At 45.7% G+C, this 11019-nt stretch overlaps 1 protein-coding gene across 1 annotated transcript in view; it reads right to left on the bottom strand.

The window, feature by feature from the left end:
* The window catches only part of TCL1B (TCL1 family AKT coactivator B), a 2685-nt gene extending 1207 nt beyond the window's left edge, over nt 1-1478 (bottom strand). Inside the window, exon 1 of the mRNA XM_007447339.1 lies at nt 1317-1478. Within this exon, the coding sequence (XP_007447401.1) occupies nt 1317-1478 (162 nt within the window). The remainder of the gene's footprint in view (nt 1-1316) is intronic.
* Between the last annotated feature and the right edge of the window lie 9541 nt (nt 1479-11019).

Below are 11019 nucleotides of genomic sequence, written 5' to 3'. Positions count from 1 at the left end.
ATGTGGCAAAATCTCGTTCCCTTTGGATTCTGGCTTTAGATCAGGCATCAGCAAAGTATGGACCCAATCTGGCCCACCACCTGCTTTTATAAATAAAGCTTTATTGCAAATAAACAAACACTTCTTCCTTTGTGTGCTGTCTTTGGCTGCATTTGCACTACGAGGGCAGAGTTGAATAGTTGCTATGGAGTCTTTACCATCTGTGAAGCTGAAAATGTTTACTATCAGACTCTTTACAGAAAGTTTGCTGATCCTTGCATTCGATCATGCTCAGAAAGCCATCTCCCATCCTAAGACTGCATGTGAAAACCCAGATCTACTATTCAGAAATAATCATTTAAAATTGTGAACACAATGCTCAGGCTCCAGGGTCCCCTCCCTCACTCATGGCTAAGTTATTTGAAGAATCCATTCTTTTCCCACTGAACACTTTTGTATGCTTTTTAAAAACTTACTAAACTATTTTGTCCAGAATTTTCTGCATGCTTTATTGGGTGGAAAAGACTCAGTGTTCTCAACAAAAAATTTTCTGGATTACCTATTTGAAGATAGCTAGGAAATGTGTTATATTGTTTTAAATGACCGCGAATTGTTTATTTAATACCTGGATAAGTATTTACCATATTACCCTGAAGTATTTATATTTTGTCCCTCAAAGATGGGCTGTGATCTAAACCCCTAGTTTAGGGCAGCTGTTTCCAATCTGAGTGATCATCCTTATCACCTGGGGACCTTTTAAAACATAAAGCATTTTAGACTCCACCCAAGGCTCCTGAATCAGTTTCCAAGGTGGGATTCTAGAATGTGTTACGTCTCAAATGCTCGCCCAGGCCATTCAGATGGTGAGCTGTGTCTGTGACTTCCACAGAGGTAGATTAGTCCCATTTTGCAGATGAGGAGCCTGAAGCCAAGGTAAACTTTATACTGTTGGCCCACCTGCTGCTCTAGGTTGCAATGCTTTTGCTTGTGCTTGTCCTGTCTCCTTTCTGATCCTGGAGAACTCCTACTCATCCCGTAGAGCCCACCTGAATAGCCGCCGGATGTGTGAAGCCTTTTCAGCATGCACTAGGGGCAACAGTAGGCCCTGAGCTACCTGTCTCTCAGCCTCCCCACGAAGGACTGCACCATCTCCTGTAGATAAGCTCTGCCTGTGGCCCCTCCAGGCAGGGGCTCCTGGTCACACGCTCAAACCCACACAGGCCGAGTTTTCCAGCGCCAGTGAGAACTGCATCCTCATTGCATAATATGCAGGGCCCCCACAGGCTAAAGTCCACGTACCACCCTTCCGCTGCCTCCCCTCATGCCCCACGACTCACTGTGCTGCCAGGGGAGCCCCTGCCCCAAGCTCTGTGGGAGGGACTGATCCGTAAGGCCACAGTCACCCAGGTCCTTCCATTCTCATCCTCGTAGATGCCGGGCCTCCGGAACCACAGGCAGCATGGGGGTGACCCAAGGGGCGGAGAAGCTTCTGCTTCCATTGCAAGGCTGTGCCCAGGGCAGGCCTCGAGGCACATGTGGAACCTCCCAGGTGCTCAGCCTCCTTAAGTGGACTGGCTCCCGAGTGGGGTGGGGCCAGTGATCCTGGGGGCGGGGCCAGTGAGCCTCGGTAGGGGCTGCAGGGACCAGCAGCCCAGGTGTGAGGGTGTGAGGGGGTTGAATAAGGGGCAGAGCCAGAGCGGGGAGGAGCCCCCTGCCTCTGGGGGCAGGCAGGGGCGGGGCCACAGAGCTGGAGTCGGAGGAACTGGGCCCACCTGTCTGGAGGTGCGCCGACTGGAGTCAGGAGCCTCAGGGGCCGGCGGATAAGAAGCTCCCCAGGTACAGAGCCACCCCAGGCCTCTGCGCAGGGGCAGTTTGGTTCCTTAAGGTCAACACTCCCCTGCTTCCGCTGATTCCTCCGCAGCCTGTCGCTGGCATCCTCTCCTCTTGCCAGGCTTTATGCAAACCTCCGAGCTCCAGATTCTGAGCTGGCAGGGACTGCCCTGGCCTCCCTCCAGGGCACCTTCCCGCGGCCATTCGTTCAGCAGGACCCCATTTGCGAACCCTTGGGGCAGTGAGCTCAGTGGATTCTTGCCCCTGGAGATAGCTGGCCAAGGAAACTCCTGGGCAAATCAGGCTCCCTCTCCACAGAAAATGAGCCAGTGCCCTAGGGGCATTTGCAATGGGGATCGTATAAAGTGTGAGGGAAACCAGGCCACAGGAGGGAGGGTGTGTGGCCATCTTGCGCACCCTATCCTTGACCATGGGGTCCAGGAGGCCACAGACACAAGAGGCAGGACCGTGTGGTAAGCACCCTGGGCTTCTGATGAATGCAACGTGAATATGGTCATTTTCTTGTTGAAAACCGCAAGTGTGATTCTTATTCATCTGAGAATGAGCAATGAGATGACGCTGTTCCTCTGGGAAGGTTGATATAAGTGGCACATAGGATGCCTGCCTCTGAGGAACTCACTGTGCAGCTTCTGTAGAGGCCTGAGCCTCTTTTCACAGCAATTCCACCTCCTTCCCTGGTGTTTTTCCTTCTTTCGTGGGATTGGAGTGGCCGTAGGAGACAAGGGGCATTAAGGTCTTGAATAACAAGATCACATACATGGAATCACATACATCTGTTACCATATTCTATTGGTTAGGAGCAGGTCCTGCCCACACTCAAAGAGGGTGACGGATTATTATACAAGGATGTGGATATCAGGAGTCAGGGCTCAAGGGAGTTCCCCAGAGCCTGTCTGCTATAAGCACCAACCCCACTGGGTTACTCTGAGGATGAAATGAGATAGTGTATAAAGAGCAGTACCTGGCACATAGTGAGTACTCAAAAAATGCCAGGCACTAGCTATGCTCCCAGACTTGTCCCCTTCCTGAGCAAAATCCATCAGTCCACCCTTTGTAACACTAATGCAACTAGTATTTATCGCTATCACTCCATATCACAAATATGTACGAGTATTCTCAACCTCACTCCAAGATGAGCAAGTATGTGGCTGTTTGTGGGGTGGGGGCAGAATTGGTCAATACGTGCAGAGCATCTATGCCACATCAGGCACTGTATATGTGTTATCTCATTTATGTCTCCCAACAACTCCATGAGCTACAGACTGTCATCCCCACCTCACGCCACTGGAAATGAACAGAAGTTCTTCACTGATCACCCTTCTCATGCCACGTGCTCCATCCCGGGCCCCTTGGACCTGCACTGAAGGAAGATCACTGGCGGGCGATGAGAACAGAAATTTGGACCCTTGTCCTTCAGCTGGCCTTGGTCCATATCATGTCTGAGATACAGCAATGTTCCCTGGCCAAGTGTCCATCTTTGGTACCTGCAGTTTGAAGGATTCACTCTCCGGGTGGGTATCACCAAAGTCTTTGGGAAGCCCTTTGATCTCTCCAGGATAGCTCCGGGCAGAGGCTTGTAAAGACAGTGTAGTCTCTAGCAGGTTTGTGTCTTTATTCCCATCTTACCCTTAGGTTCTTCATGACCTTTTTTCCCCCCTTAGATTCCATATATATGCGTTAATATACGGTATTTGTTTTTCTCTTTCTGACTTACTTCACTCTGTATGACACACTCTGGGTCCATCCACCTCACTACAAATAACTCAATTTCGTTTCTTTTTATGGCTGAGTAATATTCCATTGTATATATGTGCCACATCTTCTTTATCCATTCATCTGTTGATGGACACTTAGGTTGCTTCCATGTCCTGGCTATTGTAAATAGAGCTGCAATGAACATTTTGGTACATGACTCTTTTTGAATTATGGTTTTCTCAGGGTATATGCCCAGTAGTGGGATTGCTGGGTCGTATGGTAGTTCTATCTGTAGTTTTTTAAGGAACCTCCATACTGTTCTCCATAGTGGCCGTATCAATTTACATCCCTACCAAACAGTGCAAGAGGGTTCCCTTTTCTCCACACCCTCTCCAGCATTTACTGTTTCCAGATTTTTTGATGATGGCCCTTCTGACCGGTGTGAGATGATATCTCATCGTAGTTTTGATTTGCATTTCTCTAATGATTAATGATGTTGAGCATTCTTTCATGTGTTTGTTGGCAATCTGTATATCTTCTTTGGAGGAATGTCTATTTAGGTCTTCTGCCCATTTTTGGATTAGGTTGTTTGTGGAATATTACTCAGCCATAAAAAGAAACGAAATTGAGCTATTTGTAATGAGGTCGATAGACCTAGAGTCTGTCATACAGAGTGAAGTAAGTCAGAAAGAGAAAGTCAAATACTGTATGCTAACACATATATATGGAATTTAAGAAAAAAAATGTCATGAAGAACCTAGGGATAAGACAGGAATAAAGACACAGACCTACTGGAGAATGGACTTGAGGATATGGGGAGGGGTAAGGGTGAGCTGTGACAAAGTGAGAGAGAGGCGTGGACATATATACACTACCAAACGTAAGGTAGATAGCTAGTGGGAAGCAGCCGCATAGCACAGGGAGATCAGCTCCGTGCTTTGTGACCACCTAGAGGGGTGGGATAGGGAGGGTGAGAGGGAGGGAGATGCAAGAGGGAAGAGATATGGGAACATAGGTATATGTATAGCTGATTCACTTTGTTATAAAGTAGAAACTAACACACCACTGTAAAGCAATTATACTCCAATAAAGATGTTAAGAAAAGAAAAAAAGACAGTGTAGTCATGCCTGGACCCAATGCTATCCTCCTCCAGCGGAGGGCGCCCTTCACAAGCCTTAAGTCCAGGTATCCTGGTGCTGGGGCCCTCAGCCTAAGGGGATGATTCTAGACCGCAGATGGGCACTGAGCAGGACTTGGAAGGCTGGGTCTTGGTCACCAAGATCTCTGCATATTCTGCTCTTCCCCTCCCATGTACTGAGCCCAAATTGGCCAAGGCAGGCAGGACACTGGAGGCAGGACACTGGAGGCCAAGGCAGGCAGGACACTGGAGGCAGGACACTGGAGGCCAAGGCAGGCAGGACACTGGGCTCCAGGACACTGGAGCCCAAATTGGCCAAGGCAGGACATGGCACAGATGGGGTTGTTCACCAGCATGAATAAAGACATGGAGAGGAGACATGCAGGATGTATTTGGAGGTCAGAGAATAATGAGGATTAGCTAGTGCTGAGGATGCAGGCTCATCATAGGAGGAAGGATAAGAATATGGTAGTGGTGTGTGTGGGGAGGCGGATGCTGATGCTTTATTGCAAGGATGCCAATCCAACTAGTTGATTTTGACCAAGTTGATCAGGAGCAATGACAGTGTTTGGGAAAGGAAATGGCATAAGTACACATTTGATAAACGTTTGAACTAATGATAAAACAAAAGAGTGACTCAGTAATCAGGGATTCCTAGAAATGGACTGGATGGAGATGGTTCAGGCAGTATTACAGGCAAAAACATCCAAGTTCCAGCTCTGCTTATTTCAAACCATCAACAGTATAAATTGGCAGGATGATAAAAGAAACTCGACTCAGCCATGGAACTGAAGAATGAGGGTTTGGGGAAGTTTTGTCTATTCCAAGGCATTGAAGATATAGTCTGTTTTCTTCTAAAGGTTTTATTGTTTTACTTTTTATATTTAGATGCAATTTATCTTTGTGTGTGATGTGAGGAAAAGATCTAGAGTTATCTTTTTCCATGTTAATATCAAATTAACTTAATACCATTTATTAAGAAGACTATCCCTTCTCTCTTGTATTATCACTTCTGTCATAAATCTGGAACATATATGTATGGGTCTGTTTCTGGACTTTCTTTTCTATTCCATTCTTTTTTTTTAATCCTTGTGTCAATAGCACATTGTTAACTGCTATAGCCTTAAAATAGGTATGGATATCTTGTAGTATAAATCTCCTAGCTTTATTCTCCATCTAGATTGCCTGGCTATTGTGATGGTTAATTTTATGTGTCACCTTAAACAGTGTTTTGGGATAAGATAACATTTAAATTGGTGAACTCTGAGTAAAGCAGATTGCTCTCCATATTGTGGGTGGGCCTCATCCAATCAGCTGAAGACCTGAATAGACTGAAAAGGCCTTCCCAGGCAAGAAGGAATTCTCCAGCAGACTGTCTTTGGACTTCATCTGTATCACTGGTTCTCCTGCCTCTCCAGGTTGTGCACCTTTAGCTCTCCTGGGTCTGCAGCCTGACAGCCCACACTGCAGATTCTGGACTTGCCAACATCCATATTCATGTAAGCCATTTCCCTATAATAAATCTCTTTCTATATACATATATGTACATATACACACATGCCCTGTTGGTCCTATATCTCTGTAGAACACTGACTAATTCGGCTATTCTCTAACCTTTGCAATTCCATATGAATTTTAGAATCAGTTTATTACCATCTCTCTCCTCCAGAAAGCCTGCTAGGATTCTGATTGGGACTGTGTTGTATCTATAGGTCTGTTTCAAGAGAATTGACATCCATACCATATTGAACCTTACAATCTCAGGATAGTGTGTGTCCCTCCCCTCCATATCTTAGGTTGTCTTTAATTTTTCTCTCTTTTCATTAAACTTGTTCTTAAGTATTTGACTAATGATATTTTTATTTGTTTTGTTTTGTTTTTGTTTTTCTTGTGTGGCCTCTCCCGTTGCGGAGCACAGGCTCTGGACGCGCAGGCTCAGCAGCCATGGCTCACGGGCCCAGCCGCTCCACGGCATGTGGGATCTTCCCGGACCGGGGCATGAACCTGTGTCCCCTGCATCGGCAGGTGGACTCTCAACCACTGCGCCACCAGGGAAGCCCAACTAATGCTATTTTAAGTGGTGTTATTTTAAACTCTGTGTTATATTTGTTTGCTGCTGGTATAGCCGAAAGCAACTGATTTATGTATATTGTCCCTACATCCAAAAATTCACTTAACTCTATTTTTTTTTTTGATATTTTGGGAAATTCCCAGTCATTGTATCTTCAGTTATTCCTCTCATTCTCTCTCTCTTCTTCTGTGCTTCCAATTACACTTTGCTAGACCTTATAAATTGTGTACCATGCCTCCTATGCCCTGTTCTGCTTTATTTGAGGCTTAAACATTTTTCCTCTCTGACCTTCAATTCTGATGTCTCCTATTGGCTTATTTTACAGTTCATTATTAATCTTGTCAGTTGCTGTGTCTAATCAGCTCTTAAACCAATAAGTTGATTTCTTAACTGCAAATATTATATTTATCAGGTCCAAAATGTTCGTTTGATGCTCTTTTTTATAGATTTGAAGCTTCTCTGATAATCTCTATCTTTTGAACCATTTTTTCTGTCATTCTTTCTGTATCCTTAAACATACTACTCAGTTATTTTAAAGTTCTTTTCTGATAATTCTGGGTTACTGGTGGGTCTGCTTCTATAGTCTGCTTTTTCACTTGGTTTTCAATTACATGTTTTTTCTTTTGGAGTAATTTTTAAGTGAATACCAAATAGTGGGTATAAAATCCCTGAAAAGTTCTAGATAGTATTGTCTTCCCCCCAGATAGAGTTAACTGTTTCCTCTGCTGGGCAGATAGAGTGAGATATTGAACAGCTTAATTCTGATAAGAAGAGAATTGAATCAAGGTCCAGTTCCAGTTCCAGTGAGAATCAGTCTACCTCCCTCAAGTTCACCCTATTTCTATAGTGTGGCTCTCAGTCAAGAGCCTGTTAGGGCTTTGTCTCAACACAAAAAGACTGCAGGAGATTCTGTTCTGCCTTTTGGGGCTTTGGCTTTGCTCTTTAGCATCCTGCCCTGAGCCGCTTCTATTTGTAAAAAGCCTTTTGGGAGAGGGCACTGGTCTAAGTATGAGGTCCCTCAAGTCTCCACTTTGGCCAAATGCATCAGAATCAGCCAGTGTCCTCAGGAAAAATGCAGTCACAGATGCCTGATGGTTGATGTCAGTTCATTGCTCCCTCCCGTACTTTCAGCTCTTACCAGGTTGTCCTCACTCCAGGCCCTGGTGAGCCTTTGTCTTTTCAAGAGACTCCAGAGAATTCTAGTCTGTTTTCAGAGGTCTTCACCTTAGTTTTTCAGCCTCTTACATCACACAGCTTCATAATTCAACACATATCTCTGTTACCAAACTCAGGTCCAGCTGCTCACTGCTCTGAAGCCAATAAAGAGGCAAGGTTGGTGGAAAGGAAAGTTTGCTTTATTTCAGAGGCTGGCAGCTGGGAGAGGAAGGGCGGACTCGTGTCCAAAGGCTGACTACCCCTCCCCCCCCCATCAGTGGGCAAGAGCTTTTATAGGCGGAGGGAGGGGGCTACATGCAGAAACAGCACAGTCAGCCCTGACAGTCATCTTGAAATTGGTCATCGGTGGTCTGACCAGCATCATCTTCATTGTTTTAAGTACAGTTAATCTTCAGTTTCAGGGTCGGTTTGTTCCCATTTCCTTGAGGCCAGGTCTCGGAATTGTGGCAGCTTATGTCATGGCTACAGTCTGGTCATCATGTAGTTAACTTCTTTCACCTGGAGGTGGCTTCAGTCTCTATAAGACAGCTCACAGGATATGGCTCAGAATATTATCTGTAGCCCTTGAGGAGGAAATAAAATCCTTGACTTTGCTTAATGACTAAAGTATTATTATTTGGTCTCATTTGACTGCTTTCCTTTGTTTCTGCATTTTCTCACTTCTCTGATTAAACTTATTCTTTGACTAACGTTTTTCTACAGACAAAAGGCAGGTGGGGGACGTGGGGGGGTAAGAACCATAGGGTCCTGCTTCATTTCGTCTCGAGTGGAATCTGGCTGGACGCTTGTGGCCCCACAAGCCTCCAGTTTTGTCACTCTGCACCAGCCCTGTGACCCAGCCTTATTTCACCCTCTAGCCTGGACCCAGAACCATCAAATGACCAGAAGGGAAAAGCATTTGCAGATGCCCGCCTCCAGAATTTTAGTTCCTCTGGTCCTGGTTGCTCCACAGCTCCCTAATGCTTTGGGAAATACAGTTTTTATTTTTATCCAGATTTTCTATGGCTTGGCTGTAGCTCTGTCCTGTTGTAAACTATTTCATCTTACCCCAAAGGATGGAGGTATTTTTTTTTAAAGGTGGAAGAAATTAAACCATGTCTTTGTACCCATGGAAGTGATCCAAGAGGGAAGGAAGGGGTGATGACAGGTAAGGTACAAATTGAAGGCAGTTCTTGAGAAAGGGAGGCATAGACGCGAGAATCCAAGTGGATGGCTTGCCCTTGAGGGGAGAAAGGATTCTCTTTCCATTGTAACTGTGGTAAGAAGGAGAAGGAGGGTTAGATGCATTTAAGAGTTTCAGATTAGTGGGGGTGGGAGGAAATTCCCCTCCCCCACTTTTCACAAGAAAATTACAAATGGCTTGGAGAGACCTAACCCTAGAAAATAAACACCGTATATGAAATTATTCGCAGGTAATCACAGCGAATATATTTATGATCCTTAGATAGGGACAATATTCTTAGAGATGGTACACAAAGCAAAAGGCAAATAAAAAGACTGATTAATCTTGAGATGCCCAAAAGTATATCTTCTAATGGCAATATTTTAAGGAAAGAAAGGACCAAAATGAGAAAATACTAAAAATATGCAGCAAACTATTCATTTCCAGAATATAAAGAGAACTCTCACAAATCAATAAGTAAAAGGAACAACTCATTGGAAAAATAGGGAAAGGCTCAGATAAATTCACAGAAAGGAAATGCAAATGGCCAAGTACCATACCTCGACCTCACAAGTAATTGAGAAAATGCAAACTTTTAAAATGAGTTACATTTTAAAAACTCTATAATATCGGCAAAAAGAAAAAGAAGAAGAAAAAGAAAAACCCGGAAAAGCATTTGCAAAAATGAAACGTGGACAGGAGGCGCGGTTTGCCTTATTGGCCAGGCCCCTTCTGCACTCGGAGAGGGTAAAATGGAAGCAGGTCACCGGCGTCAGTTTCCACAAAACTAGCACCCCCAGCAGGCAGGCAGGCCAATGTAGGTTTCTTTACTGAAGGTTGGGTCAGTTTCAGAAGGGACATTTTGATGCAGAAGAGACAAATGTTAGGGTTTGGGAGAACTTGGACTTCCCCTTGAGTTTTGTAAGACAAAACACCTAGGAACTTTGGCCTTTGCAAGGAGAGGTTCTGCAGTGGACTGTCCCTCCAGCCGCTTACCCTGCCTGCCCACCTGCGGGATAACCCCTTACCCCATAAGCATCCATTTCTTAAGTCTCCACTTGGATAGATTCTACCCCTGCCCGCAGGTGAGCCCTCCCCTCCCGTGGCCCCTCCCTCTTCCTTCAGAGTGTCCTTTTGGTCTGGCCCCTGGGCTACAGCAGGGTGTAGGCTTCAGCCAGGTGGGTGCTGCCAGGGGGGGCACTGCCCAGTTTTACAAGCCTGGAGAAGGGGGAAAGTGCAATTGGTCTGATGGACTCCAGTCTGATGGCCAAGGGTGAACCTGGCCTCTCTGATTTGAGTTTCCTCATCGGCAAGAACTATAAGCTGCCAGTTCTTTTATTAACAGATCAAGAAAGTTGGCATTTCTCCCAAGGACAGACATTTTTCTCCCGTAGGACGCGACAGTCTAAAGCCCAAATGAGGAAACATTTTCTCCATTAACACAGAGCCCGTCCTGCCCTTGCAAACTGGTCTGCATTGTTGTCAGAGGGGCTTTTGAGTTCTTCCCTGCCTCAGGGGATGAAGCATGGGCTGGGGCGTTGTCTTTCACAGAAGAGCTTTGTTGGAAGAGTATCAAGAGTTGAATTCATTTAACCCCGCTATTCTTTCTCCCTCCCCATAAAAATGGAGAGAGAGGGTGTCGAGGGTGTCTATTCCTCCAGAAACCATAATAAAATTTTCCATTTGCAAATGAGTTGGGAAACCAGAAGCACACAGCATCCAGCCTGTGGCAGGGACTCCAGAACAACTGCTTCCCGCCTTCCTGTTCTGACTTTTGCTACAGTGTCCAACTCCCTTGGCCTTGACTCATAGCATGTGGGTTTATAGTGACTGGATAGTAAGTAGCTAAAGCTTTCTATCTGGGCTTCCCTGGTGGCGCAGTGGTTGAGCGTCCGCCTGCCGATGCAGGGGGCACGTGTTCGTGCCCCGGTCCGGGAAGATCCCAC

Source organism: Lipotes vexillifer, unplaced genomic scaffold, assembly GCF_000442215.2.
Source record: "Lipotes vexillifer unplaced genomic scaffold, Lipotes_vexillifer_v1.1 scaffold1017, whole genome shotgun sequence".
In the NCBI taxonomy this organism is placed as follows: Eukaryota; Metazoa; Chordata; class Mammalia; order Artiodactyla; family Lipotidae; genus Lipotes; species Lipotes vexillifer.
The sequence above is the reverse complement of the archived record's forward strand: the minus strand, read 5'-3'. Positions and strand labels throughout refer to the sequence as shown.